General features: G+C 37.4%; 1 protein-coding gene across 6 annotated transcripts in view; it reads right to left on the bottom strand.

The window, feature by feature from the left end:
• EPHA7 (EPH receptor A7) overlaps positions 1-23,723 on the bottom strand; it is a 175,342-nt gene that overhangs the window by 107,538 nt on the left and 44,081 nt on the right. For all 6 annotated transcript variants that reach the window (XM_075414351.1, XM_009933318.2, XM_075414352.1 and 3 more), the window contains exons 4-5: positions 11,908-12,063; positions 10,691-11,026 (exon numbers count right to left, since the gene is read on the bottom strand). In XM_075414351.1, the coding sequence (XP_075270466.1) occupies positions 10,691-11,026; positions 11,908-12,063 (492 nt within the window). The remainder of the gene's footprint in view (positions 1-10,690; positions 11,027-11,907; positions 12,064-23,723) is intronic.

The raw sequence follows: 23,723 nt of genomic DNA, 5'->3' as shown, positions 1-23,723 counted from the left end.
ACATTTTGTGTGTTCATATACACTTGTATCTTGAGAAAACTGAGCTAAAAATAATTTTTTCCTAATCAGCATTAATACTTCAATGTTCTGAGTCATATGACTTCTATTGCTTGCTGTGAAAATTTAAATGTACAGATGAAAAAGCAGTAAGTTAGGGAGTTTAAACTACAGCTGTCATTAAAGCCTGCTTTATTTTGTGGGTTGCTTTCACAAACAAACTACCTTAAGGAAACATAAAATGTAGCTTTTGATAAGCTTGAATTTGGGACATTTCTATTAGTCCCACAATAAGAAGATTTCTGTGTCATTATCATGAGCATGATTTAGCTGACTTATGTTCGCATGCAGACACCGTTATGTAACACTTAGCTCAGACAAATGTCTCTGTTCTTGATCTTCCCTATTTTACTGTAGTTAATGACCAAATATTGTTAAAAATTGGGACACTAATTATCTGATGTCGACATGTTATGGATAATTAAGAATTGCTCACTCTGAAGTCATGCTAATTGTTTTTCACAGGTCTCCTTCTCTTGTCCTTGTGTCCTCCACAAGGCAAGCATCTACAGGTTTACGCGTACATCTCTGTCACGTACGTTGTCACAGAACATACATCATCCTTTCTGGCTTATCCCCGATTAATTTTGCTGGCTTGCAGCAATTATCTCTCCCTTTGTGACTGACCTCCTGGCAAATGGAGTGCATGACAGCTGGGTAATTTTTTCCTGTGCATTTTGCCACTTAATTGATCCTTGTTGACTGCCCACAATAGAATATACTACACTTAAGTCATAAAATGGTTGAAATTGAGAGAAAGCGGTAACCATGTTTTAGCAATTGTGGTTGACAGCTGCAAAAATCAGATCTTCATAATGTTCTCTCATTTACCCTATTACTTGGATCAGTTGGTTAAAGCTGTTAATGATCCTCTTGGATCAATGTCTTTTGCTTGTAGCTGTAATTTACTGCATTGGTGGATTAGTACAGATGTTTTCATAGATAGCTCTGCATCATTCCACCAGATTGCTGTCTGCATCAAATTTGCTTCTATTCATCACTAACGAAGCAAAGAAAAAGATAATCAGCATCTCCTATCTTAACATTAACTATTGAACTCAGGATAACACTTTTATTGTTCTCAATTTGCAGCCTTCAACCATGGCTTCCTCAGTAAATTGCCCAGAGAATTTCCTCTAGAAATAGATCCAATGATATATTTTGACTATAACGGGGAAAGACTACAGAAATGCCAAACTGTACAAAAATTTCATACACAAAATAGCAGTAGATGTAGCTGTTCAATTAGGAATATGCCCTGTGGAGTTTGGGCTGATTCTATGACGTGCAAAGCAGAAGAAATTACATAAGGCAGCAATATGTCAGAAATGGCAAAAATTGTCCAGAGTTATTAATTACCCAGGCTATTCCAACACCTGAAAAACATGCTGCCATGCATGGAGCTGTCGTAGTAGGGAAGTCAGCAATGGCTACCACTGTTAAGGAGAATGTCTCCTGTTCTTGTTATCCCAGCAGCATCAGAAAGATCAAGCCCAGGTCTTCACAGCCCTTTATTTTGTCCTGACTTTCCAACCTACCTCAGCTATCTTCACCTTTACCTGCCAGAAGTGAACCATTAATTCTTGGGCGATAAATACTTCCTAAATTGCCAGAAGGCTATAGGTCAGAAGGGGAAGATCTGTATTTTTCACCCGAAGGTCCATTTAGCCAAAATTCCTTTCTTCCTTCTAAAAAAGCAGGTTGCTGGCACATGCAACAAATAAAAGCTAAGTAACTGAATAAACTATGATTTGTTCCAAAAGAGCAGCAGCAGAACCTCTGACTCTATTTTTAAAGAGAATACATACACAAAGCAAACCGGAAATACACTGTCTTAAAATGCTGGACAAATCTACATGGTACCTCTTTCTAGACAGTAAATTGTGAGATTAAACTTCATCGCTAAATGATGGACTTGAACCTTGCTTTATGAAAGCTCTTGATTCAAGACATTCTTCATCCCTTCCTGCCATGCATTTTTGGCACACTAACTACACTAGCTGTGATAGACTCACCACAGTGGTCTTCCAGCTACTAAACAGGTCTAGAGAACAAGTCTTATGAGGATCGACTGAAGAAACTGGGGTTGTTTAGTCTGGAGAAGAGGAGGCTGATGGGGGACCTTATTGCTCTCAACAACTATCTGAAAGAAGGTTGTAGTGAGGCAGGTGTTGGTCTCATCTCTCAGGTAGCTAGTGATAGAACAAGAGGCAATGGCCTCAAGCTGCTTCAGGGGAGGTTTAGATTACATATTAGGAAAAATTTCTTTATTGAAAGAGTGGTCATTGGAACAGGCTGCCCAGGGAAGTGGTGGAGTGAACATCCCTGGAGGTGTTCAAAAAATGTGTAGATGTGGCATTTTGGGATATAGTTTAGTAGGCATAGTGGTGTTGGGTGGATGGCTGGACTTGATGATCTTAGAGGTCTTTTTCAATGTATGTTTCTATGATTCAATCTAGCCCATCTAGAAGTTGCATGTTTAGCTACTCTATCATTTAAGCTTAATGGAGAAACTTCCTTGGCTCTCCCTGTATAAACTATCTTCTCTCTTGTAAATATTTCCACAGGAGTCATTACAGTAGGCTGGCTCCAGGCCATGCTGTCATCAAATGCTTCACTATAGAGATGTTACAGTTAAAGAATTTTTAAATTTACTACATACAATCTCTATTAGGATTTCACATTTGGTGGCGCTTATGCACTTGCAATCGTGCCTTTCAGTAGTGATGCTTGTTTCTCATCAAAAAAACATCTGTCCACTTAGAAGATATTGTTTGTTCTAATGACAACGGTACTTCAGTCTTCAAAAGGTCTGAAACAAACCATCAAATATTAGGAAATTCAGGGACAAAACTGCTTATGTCTTATTTTGCTATGAATATTATGTTATGTTTTTTTTCTTTGAATTTTGTTTTTTCTAGGCAAAATAACAAAGAAATGAAACACCTTAATAATAAATTACACTGTACTAAAGTAAGATCTCAAAACTCACTAGCACATTGGGTTTTGGCTAGATTAATTCAAACACTATGTATAATTCTGTCCTGCTGATATCAACATACAGTTTCGTTCATTGAAGGAGTTCAAATCTATTTCATAAATACTGAAGCCCAAATCTTCCTTGTGCTTTTATGAGGCCAGCTATGTGTTGTTACTAGCTACAAATAAGAAACAAGAAGCTCAGACAAACAAATGAAAGATATCATTGAGACATTTTATGACAGAATCAGAACAGGCTTTTCTTTTTGCCAGTTTACTGGCTCTTTTTCTCTTTTACACCTAGGTCTCAACATAGACGTGACAGTGTTTCACCTAAAATGATTTCCTACGGAAATTCTGAAGTATTGGGGCAAATATTTTCCCACATTTCATAATCATCGTCACGACATTATTTTGGTAAAAGAATGATACCTGTGGCCAATATAGCAGACAAATAACAATGAGCTAATGAGTGGCTAAAATCCCACCCAGCAGGTGTCACAAGTAAAGCTCTTTTATTTCACAAACCTTTCTGTGACTGACCACAAAAAAAGTGATGTTAACATACTTATTTTCTTTTCAAGGCCAGGATCTGTTTTTCATGTCTACTTTTAAGAAGACAATTGGTGTAACTCATGAACACCGAGGAGATGTCTGGCCTGTGATTGCAACATTAGACAAAAAAAGTGGTTCCTAGTCCTTTGTGTCACATTAGCAAACCAATCTCTCCCTTCTTTGGCTAAATTGCACTTCATATCACTCATTTTCTTCCTCAAGTACACAATTATTTATTGTATAGCTGGTCAAATTATGCTTTAGTAGTGTACATTTGACTGTGGTGACATAACCTACTATTTCAATAGCTCAGTGCATGGGAAAGTTAAGACCCCTGTGGCTGTTATCCTTCTCCTAGAAGGTTGCTACCAAACTTTTAACATACATAGAAGCTTAATCTGACTATTTCTAATGCAGAGCTTTGGTTCTATCAAGCTGAAGGTTTACTTTGTCTTTGTGTAGCTACACTAGAGTGTAGCTTCCAACTATTTTTATTTCTAAATATTGTAAAAGTCACATAGTCTCTACTAGAAAAACTTACTTAGTTTCTTAACAAAAAATGATTACTTCTATTTCTAAAAAGCTTTTATGGTAAACTGGACAGAGAAGAGTTCTGACACCCATTTGGGAAAAAAAAATCATATCTTCAGTATACTAAAAAAACCTCCTGAACTCAAATGATATTCAGCCACAAACTGATGTGCAAAAACCTGCTAGAGTCAGAATCAAAACATGATATAAAGTTAAAGTTTCCTTTCAGGATGACAGAGTGCCCATTGCTTTGGTTCCTGTGTGTTCTGATCGAGCATAAGGTTCAAATCCTGCTCCTATTGAAGTCAATGACAAAACTTCCACTGACTTCAGCGGTGCAGGATCAGACCCTAAGCAACACAGCTAACATATGCTTTCTTGCTTTCTCTCTTATCTTTCAGTGAAAAATATTAGAACATATTAGAACTTAATGTTAGAAAAAAATAATTACTATCAATTCGTTATTCTGTGATAAGTTTTCTTATAAAACATATTGCTTGTCATTTCAAATTTATACATATATATTCTGCTTATGTATATAAAATATTCTCAAAACTGTCAAATATCATATATGCTATACCATATTATATCCTGTATAGGTGATTTCTTCTTTGTGAAAATAAAAAAAAAATAAAAAATTACCAATCTTACAATAATGCCCCAACCTAGCAACTCTACAGTATCTCTATAACCTTGTGGATTTCACTACATTAAATATGACCTGATACCATCAGTGAATGAACAAACTACTTTCCCTGATCTGATGGTATTTGCTATACAGAGACGAGAATTCTTATCAAGTTTTTATCCACCAGTTAAATTCAGGCATAAATTCAGTTACCAGCTCCTGTCAAAATATCTGTGATACTAGTCCAGGGTAATACGACTGCAGATCAATAGGCCGTCTTAGCTCCACAGAAATGACCCAGTCCATTTTTAAAATGTACTGAAAAGACACATAAAAAACTAGAAGAATAATAACTACCACATGTAGTTAATTTCTACTCTAGTTTACCCTTTTCAGTTAGTGGCCATGGAGTGCAGAATACTTATAGAACTATGCTGTCTTCCTGTTGGTTTAGAAAAAAGTTAAAACCGATTAAAACACATCTTAAATATGGTTAAGAATAAGCACTAACATCTTTGTAGCTCCAATTAAATAAACTAAGGAAAACTGTAACCGCAACTACAATCATCATAACGTATATGTTTCCAAAAACCACAGCTAAATGAAAATGGTTTGGGAATATTAGCTTTGAAATTAGTTTATATATAAAATAATTATCCCACCTTAATTAGTGGAAGACTTTTGGTAAAAAGAAAAACATTATTTTTACAATTGGAATTCTTTTTACATGAAGCATTGTTTTTAAATATATATACAGATGATGTAGCCATATCAATGTGGAAAAGCTGATCTACAGTTGAAGGCTAGATGACGAATCATAACTCAAAAACGTAAAGTAACTAGCAAGAAACATAAAATGAAACCTGAAGCTAAAGGAATCCCATTGAAATGCAAAAACATAGAAGCAATGTTAAGTTGAACACTGAAGCTATTTTTAATAAGATGTCATGTATCTCCAGAAGTGAACATTGGATAGAAGGCATAAATGAAGGTAAATTAAAACAACTTGCCGACAGAATGGAAAGACACCAGAATGGTCTGGGGAAAGGAGAGAAATGAGAATAGAACTAGAACGGTGAGGTCAAAGCAACTGCGAAAGCCACAGGCATAAATCTTCGTGATTGCTACCTCTGCTGGGGAACAGCTCCTTGCTGAAGAAAAGTCAGGCTTAAGTGAGACTGACAGGGAACAGGAGACAAATAGATGGTCAATAGTGCAGAGACTATGAAACTTACGACTTTAAAAAATGAAGAGAGATAATTGGGAGCTGGGGAAAATGCGAAGAGAAGCAAAGAATGGAAAAATGATGAGCAGCAACAATGAAAAGAGAAGGTAGAGTAGGAGAGAATGCAGAGTGTCTCCTCTGTTTAGATAGACTTCAGAAGTACCTAAGAAAGGCAGAACCCATGACACAGCTTTACATAACGGATGGCTTGTTTCCTTTATGCAGTCAATCATTTCTTCTTGCTGTGTAAATCAACAGTGCTGCTAATAGTCATGATTTTATAGAGTGTAATGGTTTTTTCTGTTCAAGTTGCTAGGATAATGAAACTATGAAAAGTGAAGTTCATTTTTTTTTGAAAACTTAGAATTTTGGGAGGTTTTTTTTTGTAGGAAATGTCTGAAAATTGAACTCTAAGACATAAAAAAAACGAAAAGCAAATCAACATATACAAAGTAAATTGATAATAAAGAACATTTTTTAAGAGTAAACCTCAATTACGGAACTGAATCAGGGTTTTTTAACCACTTCAAGTTGTCAGTATTAAGGGAATCTGAAGCTGCAGCATGACCTAAGAGCGCTGTGGGGCACCTTCCTCTTGCTGTGAAGAAGCAGTGAGCATTAGCAAATGCTCCCCACATAAGAGCAGAGACTACATTTAGGAACAGGTATTGGCCTTAAATTTTAACTTTTGTTTGTCATGTTTGGTTACGGTAATAAGACATGATGACTGTTCCCTTGGATATGATTTTTCTTTCCAACAACTATAAAGACAACTTGTGCTGGCTCAGAACAGATAGTTAAATTTTCTCAAGCCCTGGTAAATGTTGGGATTCATCCAACCCATCTCAAGTTTTCTCAGTCAGGCTATGTTGGATGAATATCATCCTTTATCAGAGACCAGTCCATTATCCATTCAGATAAATTCCAGAGGAAAGTATGTAGAAAGATAGTTTAAAAAACATACTATCTTTGCAAAAGTGTCAACTGAAAATTTATGGAACTGTTATTGAAACATGTATTTTTTTAAAGGTTTGAAAGTGCATAAATGCCAACATCTAACAAATATTCTTCTCCTGTAAAACCCACCTGTTTCCTTTAGCCTTTTGAGTGTTGTATGGAAAAAATGTAAAATTTGGAAAGGAATTTGATGGATCAAAAGGAACTATCGGTACCACCGGAAGGTGACTGTCTTATTAGGGAAGTGGTAAATTTATATTTGGTAAACAACCATTCAGTAAGCTTGCAAAGGTAGTGTTTGTTAGCTATTTGCCAGCTGCAGCTCTTCAGTACGTTCACCTATTGTAACTGAGGCTTAGTCACATTTAAATCTGAATTCTGCAAGGATACAGGGATTCACCTAAGATCAGCTTGCAATACTGGTATGACATGCTGTATTCTTTATATGATGCAGGATAGGCAAGATATGAAACAAGATGGTTTACTCCTGGGGGATGTGGTGCACTTAATTTTTTACCTCTGATTCTGGCTCTGTTCTTTCATGCTTTTGTCATAAAACAAAACAAAGCAAAACAAAAAGCCTCATGGTTCCTGACTGCAGCATAAAAAATATGCCATATGACAACCGATAGCCTAGTCACAAAATCTTTTTAACACAATAGATGAATAGTGATGTGTCACATGTATATACGTGAGCAAAGTGAAATGCTACCTACCCACTTGCAGTCATTTTATTGTGTTACTTCCACAAACATAAATAGTTTTTTTATCAACCATCTGGTTCTTTTCTGCGACATGCTCTCTTTGTCTCATCAGAAGCTTGTTATATGTGAGTGAAGAAACACTGCATATATTCCATAGCCCTATTCTTTTATCAATAATTTCCTGTTATCATTACACAATTATTTGAATTTTGTGAATATAGCCACAAAGGATCAATTCAATTAAACCAAAACTACAAAGGGGAAATCTCACTGCAAGCCTCTGTGCAAATGGTGAACCCAGTAATTACATATAGCCACCTATTGTGCTAGCATAATAACATGTGAAGAAGGTTTAGTCAGACACATTTACACACATAAAAAGCAATATGGGCATAGAAAAAGTCACTTTTGCCAAAAGTACAGAACAGTCACACAGTAACAAATGAGAGCTGCATGAATCCTAGTTTACTTGGCTATAAATAAACCCAACATTTTCTTTCTCTCCATGGTAAAATAAAATAGAAGCACAGAAGCATAACAGTCTCCTTTGAGCAACCAGTCTCTTTCTGTTCAATTATAGTCATCAATCTGTTCCACCTAAAATATTTTCCTCCTTGAGAAACTAAAGAAATCAGTATTAGGATTCAAAACATGCTGTTGCAAAAAAAAAAAAAAAAGTAAAAGAGGTCTTTCCTTTTGGTGAATGCATTTGTTTTGAAAGACTGTATTTTCTTTAATATTAATTTTGTAATTTGGGTGGAAAAAAATGCTGCATTTGTATGACACTTCTAATCAGAAAATCTTGAAGAGCTTGGTAAGGAAAGGTAAGGGTTACCTTCATTTTACAGACAGAGAAAACTACATCAAAGAGAGCTTAAATTCCCCTTCCCCCTCCCCCCCCCCCCCCCCCCCCCCGCCTGTTTCTGGTGTATATCCCTTTCAGATGTCCAACTGGAAGCCTTTAAATCCTGATATTCAGAAGTGCTAAACAGACAAAGCTTCAGCTGTATGAGTACCCTTTCTCTCAGTGGTGACAGTGTCAGATTCTGCAGCGCTGGGAAACGCTCGCCTCTGCATAATCCCACAGCAAACTGGAGAGCAGGGACGGGACAGAGTCAGGTCTCCTGCTTCCTGCTACATGCTCTGACAAAACTTGTCTAGGAGGGTGAGTTTTGCCATTACTGAAAATCACTAGGTCAAGTTTAGATGTCTCTACGCAAGCCATAGTTTCACTAGCAGCTCTGGGCTTGACTTAAGGATCATTTCGTAAAATCATACATCTTTTGTTACTTAGAAGATAACACAGGATAACCATATTATGTCTTCTGGTCTGAAAAACCCTATAAATCTATGACTGAGAACACAAGAGAATTAACTATAATGAATTATCTTGGGGGTAACACAACAAGTTTCTGATTAAGGCTTTTTCATCTTCCTGAGATGGGATACTAGCCACCAAATTGCACTGTCTCTTCCATTACTCTGTGTGCCACTGAACCATCAAAGCACATAAAAGTAAAGCCAATTTGATTTAGCTAAATAGGAAAAAGTCCAAATCCTCTTCCTCCCACAATAGTTCTGCACAGACATCTACAGAGAGCAGAATGCTGTCCACCTGTGCATGTCTGAAGAATTGTAGAGAATTATTTTAAAGATGAAAAATCAAAGTGCCAAAATAATACAATCTGTGGTGTAAAAATACTTTCAGGGTAAGTCCTATGTGCTCAAAATCTCATCACAAACTCCAGGAACTGAACGAGCACAGAGACCAATCCTTTCAGTCACAGGGATGGTTCCAAAATAATGTAAAACGTGTATTTGGCATCCAGGAAAGCACTATGGGGAAATTAAATATCCCAAAAATATTCCAGCCTAACTTTAATAACTATATAAATCATTCTAGGTTTAGAAGGAGGGATAGAAGGTTTTGAAGTAAATTTCTTGTCCTTTTTTTTTTTTTTTTTTTTTTTGAGACTACCATCTTTAAGGTGGAATAATAACTACAGTTTTTCCTATTTGTTCTTTGCCCCTGCATGGTGAGTTGTCCTCAGTTCAAAGCATTACTGTAGGGAACCATTTCTACTGCACTAAAAAAGAATACGTTGATTACAGTCATTAAAATTTCCTCCAAGGTGTAAGTATGAAGTATCCTTTAAAACACTGGGTAGCTGTTCTTACAGTCAGCATCAGTTATACACTTCATGTGTTTTTTTAAGGCATTGCTTCGGAAGCCAGATCTTGCAATTATTGTTCAGTTTAAGATCTGTTGTTCAATGTAGAAAAGGTTACTTTTGCTATCATCTCTTACAGCCCACAGTGCACTATTGTAGATTCAGAGGCCTATAATTTTTGTCAACAAGCAGCTCGTCATTTCAGAAACCTGAATTAGAGAATTCTTTTTCACTCAGCATGCAGACAGCTAAAGCCCTTTTTTCCCCTGGGGTGATGTGCTAGTTTGATTTTATTTTCTTTGGCATTTCACCTGTCAGATTATGGTAAGTAGAAGAAACAAAGAATAATCATCACATTCTCACTGAATCTCACAATCAAATGTCTGGAAATATAAGATAAATTAGAAACATTATCCTGAGGGAAAACATGAACACTGAAAAGACCATCAGATATCCAAATCATCTTCCAGTGACCTAGGATTCCCATACAGGTTTAAAAAAGTCAGAAATGAAACCTGCATAGGACTGCCACATCTACTTTTTTTATCTTCAAATACTAGGGGTTTTTATCTTCAAATACTAGGGAGCGACCTACAATGACATAAGGAAAAAAAAAAGTTGCACATTTAAGAATATTATTCAATAATGAAGCTGTATGTCTTCTTTAAGACTCACAAATGCTTTCTGAAACCAATCTTGAGGCCAAGAAGCAAGACAGGTTATCATGAAACAGCATAAGCTCACATTAACTAGTTGGCAAGGTGAAAAGATTAATGAGCCAGAACACACCAAACATGCTCCTGATTTACTGCATCTGTAGTTTGCATGTTCCCAATTTCTCTCAGTCTCACAGTGTTGAGATTCATAAGGGATGAAAGCTTACCTGCTTGACCAGTGGTAACACTGACAGCTGCAAAAAGCCTCTGGGAATGACTCAAGTCAGAAACCCCATTCACAGCTTCAACTTCAAACGTGTAGTTAGCATGAGCTAGCAGGTCCATGACAGTGACATAGTTATCTACTAATCCAGTTTGCTGGGGCATGTATCCAATGTTACTCCCACAGGGAACACATTCGCCCTGCTCCCAGCTGCACCTCTTGCACAAAATGCGGTAGGTCACATCATTTCTTCCCCCGTTGTCAGCAGGAGGACTCCACTCCAAACTCACAGTAGTCTGGTTGATATTGAAAATGAGGTTTTGTGGTGCGGATGGGGGTCCTATGTAACACACAAAAAAGTTCAGGGTAATTGCACAGAACCATGGTCAGATGTATAGCTAGCATTTTAATTACTGAGACAGAAAATACTTGAAGCATTTTTCTTCAAATAAACATTTCATTGTTTTTTACTACAAGCTGTATAAAAGCTCCTTTGAATTCACTTGGCAAGAGCTTTATTTATTTTCCACTAAGGCATCAGAATAACAATTGTCTGTGTACTTACTGCAACTGACTTCAGCCATTTATCTTCTGTGCAATTAAAAGGATTGGTTAATGTACCTTAAAGGTTGTCTGTTCTAGGTTTCCCAAGTATGGGATTTGTTCTTCTCTTCTAAACATACTGCACCAACTGCATCTAGTCTTTTGTTATCAGTTCTGATAAGATTTACAGAGATATTTAGTGTTGCTTTGGATTTAGGAGACTTCCACTATTTGAACCCCCAATCTGTGTAGGCTAGGCTATTTCCAGTTAGAAGGTTAAGCCAGATCCAATTACAGTTCAGTCAAAGCTGAGATCCTGCACAGGTTACTTTTTATTTTTCATGTTGCTCTTTTTGATATTATATCACATAAAGCACATTGTCTACAACAATTTTACAGCCATGGGAAAATTATGCCTGTATTCTGTCTATCACAATGACTTACACACTTACCCAACATGCAATGCTTTCCAATGTTATATCAAGCAAACACGAAAGTTATATTTGTGCTGATTCTATATTCACTGTCAACATTTTTTCCCCCAGTGCCTTTCAATTTCTTTTAGTTGTAAATGTACTTTTCAAATATCGGAAAAAACAGCTGAAACTACTAGCTGTAAGTGGCTGCACCTGGTTGGTTAAGCAACGTCCTTTACTATTAAATTCATGACTGACTCACTTGTGCATGCGACATATGGTGGATCAGAAGGTGCTCTATAATAGCTATCTTCACAATCGCATCTTGAAGATCCTTCCTTGTCAGAGAAGCTGTGAGTAGGGCAGCGGGAGCACTGCAGATCTTGTGAGGAAGATTTGTAGAACCCACGGCCACAAGCTAAGGCAAAACAAAACAAATTAAGGTTTAGATTTGCATGGACTATTCTAATCTTTTTTTCTGTCTCTGTCACATAAGGTACACATTCCTGTAAACATCTGAACTATCCTTTCTGTTACATTGGTGCAAGCCAAAAGAAAACATTAATTCCTTCTCTTCAGTTGAAGCTGTTAATGATTTTGTGGCATTTTTATGAGTTCAAGCACACACTACAAATACCTCTGCAGTTGGCAGCACAATATTTTAACACAGAGGGCCACAGAAATATAACAAGCATCTGTTTTTCACCAAGGAAGAGTACAATAATGGGGTGAAACAGCTGGATGCCTGCAATAGGCCTAAACAAGGGAAAAACAGTCTGGAGAACATCTACTCTAAGGCCACTGAAGTGTTTCTGGTATCTGAACTAGTTGGCTTGGAACTAATAGAGCAAAAGTGCCTCTTCTCTGACCTGAGCAACCCAAAGAAGCGGTAACCCAGCAGTGGGCCCTGATCCTGGGGAATGAATGAGACATGAACACTTGTTGGACAGATGACACTGATAAGAAGACGCAGAAAGTGGAGAAGGGCAGACAGCATAAGCTGCACAATTGGTTTTTCCAGTTTCACAGAGAAAGACAACCAGGCTGAAATCAATTTACTAAAACTTTCAAGGGAAAGTTAAAAGGTAGCTAATTGGAAATCTGCATGTAAGATCACTTCATACTTCAGTTTGTGTGCTGTGAACCCATGAAGTAAAAAAAGTGTTGTGTTCCAAAACTGATGTTTAGAAACAGTTTTATCAGCTACTGCCACAGTTCCCAAAGCAGAAACACCCATAAAACACACACATAATGATTCTCACAAGCACAGAACTGCAACCTAGACAGCCAGCTTAAGAGTGGATAAACTGTGAGCACTGTAGAGGATGAGGAAGCGGGAAGTGGGGATCAGACAAAGCTAAAACTGGAAACAGATTAAGAGTCCATTTCAGCACTGAGGTTATGGGCAAACTTACAAACACCGTCAACATGAAAAACAGAACACAAAAGTCCTTCAGAACTTCCTAATCTAGTAGAGGCTTTTTCAAACATGTTATTTTATTCTCTTTTTCCAATTCCAACAAACTTTCTAACCTTCTTAAGCCATCACCTGTATGCAAAGAAAAGGGGACAGCGGGTGAAACTTAGTATTGGGTATCAAAATATTAAAGCTAGTTAAATAGTCATTCTGAATTCAGAGAGAGAGAATTTACTTTTGTTATATTCATATTTGCTTGGATATTTTCTCAGAACAGAAATGCAAAGTATCCAAAGACACTGATATTTGGAACAGTTATTTCAGTTGTCTGGTACTGCAATGACAGAAAGAGCAGGAAAACAATAAGCTTCATCCAAATCTCACCGAAGCTGGACCCACAGTGACATCACTCATTAATCTGGTGAATTTCTTGCAACCGAGAGAAAAAACTGATGGTAATACTCCGTATAACAATATACTGAAGTAGATGAATTAGGTAAATTAACACTGGATCATACCAGCATAAAATGATAGGAAATTCTGTCCCTCTATTACCCTCTATCAATATACTAACTTTCTAAAGAAAAATATGCCTAAAGGACAGAAATCGCCATAACATTTGGGGTTCATCTTGCTGGAAAAAACAGTGGATGGAAGCTAAATTACCTGGCAGAGAAAATTAGCATGTAAAGCATTTATCATTTGACTTTGACAAAGGGTCACAAGCGTGCGTTAGAAGAAAATCTAGCCCTGCTTATAAAACATGCTATAGTTTGACTCTACCACAGTAGCTGTTATATATGCTATTTAGAAAAGAGGACAGAAAGAGTTTTGGTGAAACCCTTTGGATCAACATGATCCATGAATTCATAGCTGTGGCAAATTTAACTCAGAATTATCCTTTTACACCTTTACTCCAGATTGTTTCAGAATTGCCTGACCAAAGACAAAGAGCACAAAAGCTGAGCTGATTTGTATGCATGTATCTCAAGACATATATTTAAACTTCTGTCTGCTCTTTCAGGACTTGCAATTGAAATGTACCTTAAAATTACCAAATAATAGTTTCCTGCCTTTCTTAAATAGTCATGTTCCTCTCATATCGAGCAAAACACTGGACAAATACACTGGCTCTTCCAGCATGCAGCCCTCTGAAAAGCAAAGAGCAACTTAAAAGGCAAAGATCCCTACTGTGCTTCCAGTCTGTCCTTCTCAGCAGGGAATGTTAACAGAGCAAAGATGAAGAAGGTAAAATAGATATTTCAGACAGAAATAACAAAATGTAAACAGAAAACCCCTTTTCATTTTTTTTGTGATGACTTGATCAGACTTTTATATGCTTAATCACTCACTATGTAACATAAGTGTGCATTTCTTATTACAGTTCAAAGGATCTAAATGTCTGTGACTAGTTTACATGACTGAAAGCCATTTATTCTCCTGCACAACATACCACAGGTGGCAGGTTCGGACACTTGTACAATGCTACAATTCCATGATATTTTTCCAACAAGAGGCTTGTAACGACATTTAACAACCATCCCTTCAACTTATATACCGCTTAAATATAAGGGGCAGAATATTCCAGTATTGAAATTTTTAACAGTATGAAAAGGATTTTAAAAACTTTATAGCTCTTTAGAAGGGAGGGTACACAGGGGTACACACCATAATTAAAAGTACTCATTGGAGTAATACAACTAAATTATTTTCCCATTTTTCTTCATAAATTTAAATTTGTCAGAAAAATTTGTTTTGCCACCCAAGCAGTGGAATACTTCTACTGCTCAAATATCGGGGAGCTATGAATCTTTATCTGTTTTTAACATATGTCATTGTCCTTGCCAAGAAACTTACAACTAAAAATTCTACCAAGACAGGCTGTTGCAACGTGTGATGACTTGCCAGTGGTCTATTAGAGATCACAGATGGGAAAGAACCATTCAAAAATACTTTTTTGCCTCCTTTTTTTTGCCCCTTTTGTCCTGTCTTGCCAAATTGCCATAGTGATTTTTTTTATATTAAAAGTAATTTAAATACTTTTTTTGTTCTAATCTATTTTAAATCTGCCTATTTTGATTCATTTCAATTTTTTATGTAATATTTTTAAGATCACAGTGACAGATTGTATAAAATCCCCACTGACACTACCTCCATGAGCAACAGCAAAAAAATGCTAATTGTAAAAACACCCACCACATAAGCCAAACATTACTTAGAGATCCATACATGCAAACCTAAAGGTGATAAATACAGGTAGTGTTCCACAGAAGTATCTCATGGCAAAGCTTGAGGCAATTCAAATTGCGTTTGATCACATCCATTTTAACATTTCAATTTATCAGTGCAGTAGAGCACCCACCAGCAGCACTTCTTCCCTCTAAAGGGAGCCTATCTTGTAAATCAAGGTACAGAACTCAAGCAATTATGGGAGATGTGCAGGAGGGTATAACTGGTGAGGCAGCACTCTGATGATGGAGCCATAATCCTCACTATTGCTGATCTGAGTAAAACGTGAACTCATTTGATCTTCCTCAAGCAAGTTAAGATCCAGGAGTCATTTTGCTACTGAAGGGTTTCTGAGGTACTGGAAAAGACAGGCAGGTGGGGGAAAAAGGAAAAAAGCCAGCACAAAATATAGTTGCTTCCATTCACTGTGGTGTGTCATTTACAGCTGCTAATTTAATAGAATGATTCTTCCCAGATGAAGCTCCTATTTTGTTCAAATAGCTGTTCCAAAGCCTTATACATTCCAGGAAAGGGTTTCAAACCAAGAGTAGTCAGCTTCACTAACAGCACAAAGACATAGAATAACAGCTACAAGTCTAACCTAAACCAGTCTTCAAAAATATGCAAGTATTAGTTGCTAATTCCTTCCCCATATACCACAAAATCAACAATAAATACCAAAGAAAGCTATGCTTCAGCCAAGGCAAAATTCTTTACTTAATATCTTAGCCTCACAATCATTAGGGACTGACTACTAATTGCCACCTCCAGGGCTACCTAGCACCTTGGATTTATTTACTCATCTGGGATAGCCCAGGCTGCTCCTCGGAGCAAATCTTCCCACCTCCTCTGCGAAGCAAAGAGTTTTCTCTTGTTGGGAAGCCGGCAGAGTTCCACTGTGAAATACAAAGACAATGTGAACAGCCCTCGGATGAGGGAACCTCCTTACACCGTGAAGCTGTGGTTTGAAACTTAGCAAGACATTGTCATTTCACTTTTGAACTTCTTTGCTTGGAAGCCCTAGATAAAGAGTTACACTCTTCTGTCTGTAGACAACAAACGACCCTGGTGAAGATGACACTAGCAATCTTACTTGGCTTGGAATAAGCTTCTTTCTTCTTGTACATCCAGTAGCACTCAGTCGTGACAAGGACATATTGTGACAGTAGGTCTAGTACACGGCTGGGCAAGATTGCAGCATCTGCACAGTACTCACTCAAATATGCCACTGCAGGCAGTGCAATTGCAAACATTTTGAGCCAATGGGTTTGGTATCGTTTAACGGCCTACATAAAATACTGTAAACAATGGAATATTGCAAAGCCACAAGTAAATTCTGAGGAATTAACACACACTGCTAAGAACTATGATGCCACTTCTGTGGTGCAACAAGGCATTAGCTGTTGTAACTTGAGATGTGTCCTGCAGCTTATGCAGAAAAACAGCAGCTTCTCTGCTGTGAGCTCACCACACACCTTAGTGGCCTGGTAGAGATCAAATAATGTATCTTTTTCTTTTCATATTCATAAAAAAAATTCCAAGAAACTCTGGATGAGGGAATAAGGGCAGATGTAGAGAGCAGTAAACAGCAGTCTGGAGTTCCGCTTGTGGGACAGGAAAAAAGGGACATGTTAAGTACTGTTCATTTTTACGCAACCTTTTCACTATCAACACTGTGGAGATTCATTTTGCTTCTAGGAGCTAGGGAACTAAAACTGGGAGGGATAATGAAAATATGGTAAGGCCTATGAGTGACGTGTAACAACCGATGTTTATATAACCAAAGCAGAACAAGTAAACAGTTGCAGGGCAGTACATTAATCAAGAAAATTATTTGCTACCATGAAAACACAAACAAATTAAAAAAAAGAAATCTTCAATTGTAGAAGTGCGAGGCTTCCGGGTGGCACATCAGCTTAAGACTGAAAGGGCACGCAATTGTTTCAGCATGTTAAACTCTTGATTGAACACGGTTTTTGATAATAATTTCTGAGTTTATATGAAAATAATGAAACATAATGCGTTACAAGGAGATGACTGCACGAATTACTGTTTGATCCCATTATAAAAAGTAGAGTGGTGTGAGAGAAGAAAAATTAAGGTGACATACTGTGCTAGCAGAGCAAGAAAGCTTGTCTGTTTATTCTGTTTGGCTCACCATTCCCTGAGTTTGATGCCATGAGTAAGCTTTAGTGGCGTACATGCCATAGTTTTGTGCACACAGAAGAAGATGAAACTAACATTTAAAAAAATGATACTTTTTCACAGTCAGAATCAAAGGATGGCAAAGAAGTAATCACAGAGTTTCAACAACAGTGTATTACTTGTGAACTTGGGGTAACAGTCTGGTCCCACTGACAACCACAGCAAAATGGCTACCCACCTTGGAAGAGGTCAGGTTTTCTCCTGGGTTCCTCCTTCCCCTTCACTTGAATAAAGTAAGTTGACTGTATTTTAAAGTGATCCTGTACATTGTATTTCTGTCTACAGGGAGTGGCTAGAATTTGTTTTATATCTGTGTGGACATAAGCATCCACTTTTGTGATTTGTTTTGTGTTATCTTAATCAACTCGCTCTCTTTCTACCCTCCCCAAGCCTGCAAACATTAAAGACAATTCAGCTAACCCGCTTTTCACAGAAATTATGTATACACAAGGAGTTTGTGCAGATGTTTCCTGGATGAAGTTATGCAGCTGCAAAGAGTTTATTAATTATAAAATGCAAAATGGATTGTTCTGTAATTGAAACTCTCTGGGGCTCTGATACATTTGAAAATTAACATACATGTATGTATGGTCAGGACATAGATGGATGCTGTTAGATTATTTATTACAGATGGATATTTTAGCTAACACAGAAAAAAGGCTGGTCTTTCTCCACTGGAGCTTTCAAATACTTGCTTCATTTTAATGTCTATGGTTCCATAGCTCAGGACTGAAAGCACAGCTTGCAGAAACAGTACTCCCACTGCTAATGTTGCTGACCTCATCTACGATGGACAGGTCCAGAATCTTTATTTTAATCCTATTGACAGTGCCTCAGTGGGAGTAATTATAACAGTCGGCCACAAATCCAGACCTCCTGTCACTGATATATTAGGGTTTTTCACAACCAAAATGAGCAGCAGACAAGGAGGATGAAAACAACATGGGGTAGTGATTATAGCAAGATTTGTCAACCCCTTCTGTATTAAGCTCTACAAACATATGACAATTTGGCATGGGAGACACCAGAAAAACAAAATGTTTAATCTTCCACTGTATTAAAAATAAAATTTTGAAAATAATTTAGGGGGTGTTGTTCTTTTATGAGATACTTGGCTGATAGATCACAGCATCAGCCACAGACACTTTATAGCTGATGTATCTGAAAAATTTAGACAAACTGAAAGTGCACCATCATAAAATAATTCCCAAATGTGGATTTCAATGTGAAGCATTAGACATAAGAAATCAAGCAACAAAAGGAGACTTTCTAACCTCTGATCCCCTTTTCCAATAATTTGTGTAGGTTCAAGTCATGACTATGGTTGAAACTGTAAATTACTTTTATAGTGAGAGATGGCATCTGTTATGCCTTCTCTGGCACCTAATATATATTGTTTTATAAGGAGCTTAGACTGTAGCATTTTATTTGTCTAACTACTACGCAATGATAAATGTCTAGCTGAAAAAGATGTTTATTTTAGCTTGATTTTTAAACTGCAATAGCATCTAAAGATTATTCATGTTTCAAGCAAGGAATTATGTTGTATAGTTTAGCTAGAGTAAACTCAAGACTCTTAACGGTGCCTCAGCTATAGTGTGAATGACATATCTAAATAGGGCTGTCCTGTGGCTGCATATTATCATCCACCGAATATTTGCTGTTGCCTGTCAGGAATCTCTCAGACCTCGTACTCGTTTCCCAAGCCTAATATGCCCATGTTGTCCAAAGTCCTGCTAATGTCCTTTGAGAGATGTTCACTTACTGCTGTTCACACAAATAAAGATCCAGAAATAGAATATTTGCTAAGTAACAGCAACTTCTTCGGATTTTTCCACCGAATGAAGTGAAACCTTTACCTCCCTACAAATCTGCTTAAAAAAAAATCCTGAGTATGTTATCATGTGTGCCTTTTTAATTTATCTAGTTGAAAAGAAACATATGCACAAAGAAATTCTCTGGTGTTTTCCTGGCTAATTTATACACAAGGACAAGGTTGAAGAACATATCCCACAAATCAAGAATACCCAATGTCACTATACTGTAACAGCAAAATTACTGAGAATCTAATGATTCTGAATAAGTACATACAAGACTACATTTAAATGGCAATTAAAGAAACTCTAGCATAGTCTGAGCAGAATTAATTAACTGGGTAAGTTAAAAATTGTTCATTGAAACTATGACACAATTTTTCTCTCCTTCTTCAGAGTTTGTAAGGACTTGGGCATGTGCCTCTCATTAACTTTCTTGGGAACCACAAATATAAAGCCACCATGAAAATCTGGGGGAAATTAACATGTGAGAGATACAAAGTCACAAAAATACAGACATGCAACTCTATTACTGAACAGAGATCAGAAGTAAAAGGTGGGTTAGAGAAATGACAAAGTAAAGATATTCTGGATCTCCTGTTCATTTTTTTTTCTTTTACATTTTTTCTTTTCTTCCACCATGCTCTTCCCTCAAGATTAGGTTTGCAAGGTGCTCAAGTAGCTTCTGTGCAGAGTTCAGTGACAGCTCAACTGATTAGCCATACTGGGAGTAAATGATCCACGCTTTGCAGGACATGGTGTAGGTTCATCACAATGAATCCACATCTGAATTTTTGTCAGCAGTATAAATTTTATCTGTCTGCCTCAGAAGGTTCTCAACCAGTAGGAAAATTAATGGAAAAATGCACTTGATTTGCTCATAGCTTCTGCGTCATTGGGGTTTGGTTTTTGTTTTTTCCTCTTTTAGTGAGTTGGTAATATTTAATTATGAACTTTTTAAAATTTTTAATAAATAATCCATTAAAACTACAGTGGATAAGAATTCAGCAGCTATAAGACCACCAATTAAATTCTTTTATGGAAGTTATGATGTTCTGATAGGAAAGTTGTATGATTATCTAACTGAGCAGAGTAACACATCCCTTAGATATACCAGCAGACAACAGACATTGCTGCAATGAAATTGGCTATGAACACTACAGTGTAAGTGGCTTTTTTTTCTAAAAAGATGTATGAAAAATCTGTGCTAAATTTGTCACATTCTTATATTAATGTCTTTGTGTGTCTTTTTTTATAAACTTGCACAAAATTAAACTCTAACAGGCGTAAGAAAAGAAAAAAAAAGATACTGGTGATTAAATTAATATAACAGATTGTTTTCATGTTCTTTTTCTTTAACTTTTTTGCTTCCCTGTTCTTGAGGTGTAGCTCAAACAATGAAGCACAAAAAAATTCCTTAGGGTCTTAGAGTCAATGTAGCTGCCTTGCATTATGCAGTGTTTCTACTTAAATAATAAACTGAGCTTACTGAGTTCAATAGGGACTTTGACAGCGGCAATACTATGACTCAACTCCTCTGATGTCATACAGGTTCTGTACAACCATACCTTGCCCGTTCATAAACAAATGAAGACTTTGAGGTGTTTAATGTGCATTTGGGCTTTGTGATTGCCAACATGTCTTAGGCAAGGTTTCTTGTTGTTTTCTAAAGAGAATAAAATACCTCAAAAAAGCTCAAGCAGTAATGAACATAATGTAATTTGGGGTGGGGAGCGTGGGGTGTATTTTGGGTTTGCTTGTTTTCTAAATAAAAAAAAACTGTAAAAACTAACCATTGATAAATCATTTGGAAAATATAAAAATAATTTGAAAAAATATCTTTGCATTTAAAGCCAACAAGATTCCCATGGTCTTCTTACCTACTCTTCCAGTGCAGCAAAGGCCTGGATTTAATGAAAATTTAATAAAAAAAAATCTATAATCTCAAATATTGTGTTCCATTTTGGGTCCCCTACTACAAGCAAGACATTGAGATGCTGGACCATGTTCAAAGAAGAGCAGTGAAGCTGGTGAAAGGTCTAGAGAACAAGTCCTGTGAGGAACATCTGAGGGAACTGGGATTGTTTAATTTGAAGAAGTCTCAGGGGAGACCTTATCACTCTCTACAACTAGCTGAGAGGAAGTTGTAGCGAGGTGGGTATCGGTCTCTTCTCCCAAGTAGCAAGTGATAGGATGAGAGGAAATGGCCTCAAGTTGTGTCAGGGGACGTTTAGATTGGATATTAGGAAAAAAGCATTGGAACAGGCTGCCCAGGGAAGTGGCTGAGTCACCATCCCTGGAGGTATTTAAAAGATGTGTAGATGTGGTGCTTAGGAACACAGTTTTGTGGTGTACTTGGCAGTGTTAGGTTTACAGTTAGACCCGATGATCTTAAACGCCGTTTCCAACCCAAATGATTCTATGATTCTGACGTTAAAGATAGAAATGTACAGTGGAATCCGAAAGTACTGATTACTAGGTAGGAGCTGTTATTTTTTCCTCTTCTACTGATTTTTTATAGCAATTCCACTATTTTAGAATCTTTTAGCCTCATTATTTCAAATCAAACAAGCAAAAACAGACTGTCTTACTCTAAATAGCAACCTCACTATGCAGCACCACTGCAACACAACTACGATATGACGACCTTTTATACAGAGCAGAGGACGTGTTCCCTGACATTAGCATCTAATGCCTATTAAGCCCCCTAAAGGCTCTCATCTCGCTTGCTAGATGATCACAGTCTTTCCAGTCTGGCTGTCAAAGTCCTCTACTCAGGAAGTCACCGTGTTTTTCACCAAACCCCACAAAAGCAGTTTCCAAATATCTTCAAAACTCCTCTCACTCCCTGGCTACCCCTATTCTTCCTTCCTGGGAGCAACACTGAGAAAATTCCAGGAGAAGAAACATGAACTGGTGAAGGGAAAACTCATGATGACAACTTTTCTGATGGAGTTGCTTCTGAATTACCATCAGAGGGATAGTGGAAATAGGGGTAAGTTTTCATCTGTCATAGACATGTCAGCCAGGTCTGCCAGCCGAAGAGATCTACGGGATGCAGAGATCAAGCTTTCCAACTTGTCTCTCATAGTTCAGAGCCGCTCCTCAATGGACAAGTCTCATGTCCATGGGGGACAGGTGGCTTACGCTGCCCCAGGAAGAGCATATGCCTGCACCTAGGCACTTCTCAGACTGCCTACAGACTGGATCTGTCCCTTTGCAACTTTCCAGAAGAGCCCATACATTGACCTGACTCCCTGACCCCAGACATGGGAAGGCATGGGTGAGACAGTGTTGGCTCAGGTCAGCTGGAGCATGCCAGGCCAAGTTTTCCTTCCCAGGGTGCCATGAAGTTCACCTAACACTTGTTTCTAAAAGCCTGGACACTCAGCCAGTCTGACTTTGCTCAAAGGCTCAACACTGAAGTCCAAAATACAATGTAAATGCACCTATGCTGACAAAGGAGTTCCCCAGCAGCAATCTATTTCTGCCAGACATAAAAAATACTTTATTACACTGGCATAATTATTTACATGTCACTAAAGCCTTAGCTATAAAACCTTCTGACATACTACTGTAAAACTAACTTTGTGCTGTTTGTTTTATTGGTTCTTCAATCCTGTTCACTCTACAGCCACTAAATGTCTGTGAAGGCACAGCACAGGAGTATGCAGTTTGAGAAATGGTGGAAACACTTGTTTCAACAGCAGTGTTTAATCAATGCATTAATAGAATGTAAAGTCAGCAAAAATATAACCAGTTTAGTTTCTTGTACTTCTGTGAAGAGAACAGTACTAGGTTTACCCATTCTGTCTATTTTCATGCCACAGATTTCCTCTTCGCACAGTTGACTCCCTTCTGATGCCCCAAAATCCTGCCTTTCTACAACTGTCCAGATACAAATATAATGGGAGAGTTTTCTACGAAGGCCCCATATAATCTGAAATCCTTTCATGAAATCGTTTTGTTCCTTGTGAAAATACCAGAGGACTCAGGGGAGTCTTAGATCATATGGTTCAAGGATAAAATTCTCTGTAAAGAAAGTGGTGCAAATAGATCTGCTGCTGTAGATTTCCTGAAGCTTTGAGACACTCAACTTGATGTGGATGTTTAATTTAATTTAACTGTAATGGTGCTTAATAATTGGCTGGCAAGAAATAAATCTGGAGGGCTTAGTCATAAAATAGAACAGAAGCAGGCATCTCTATAAGCTTTCCAATTTAAATGAAATTAAAATAACTTAATAACACATTTTTGTTTCCTTTGGACAATGACCTACCATTACCATTCCAGGCCTTAATCCAGAAGATATTTTTCACAGGTTTCTGTAACACATTCCTCAAGGCCATCATTATACAGCAGGCAAATCCATCCAAACAAAAGACCAGCTTTTAAGAACCCACAAGAGAGAAA

This window comes from Opisthocomus hoazin, chromosome 2 (assembly GCF_030867145.1).
Source record: "Opisthocomus hoazin isolate bOpiHoa1 chromosome 2, bOpiHoa1.hap1, whole genome shotgun sequence".
NCBI lineage: Eukaryota > Metazoa > Chordata > Aves > Opisthocomiformes > Opisthocomidae > Opisthocomus > Opisthocomus hoazin.
This window is presented reverse-complemented; position numbering and strand designations above follow the sequence as displayed.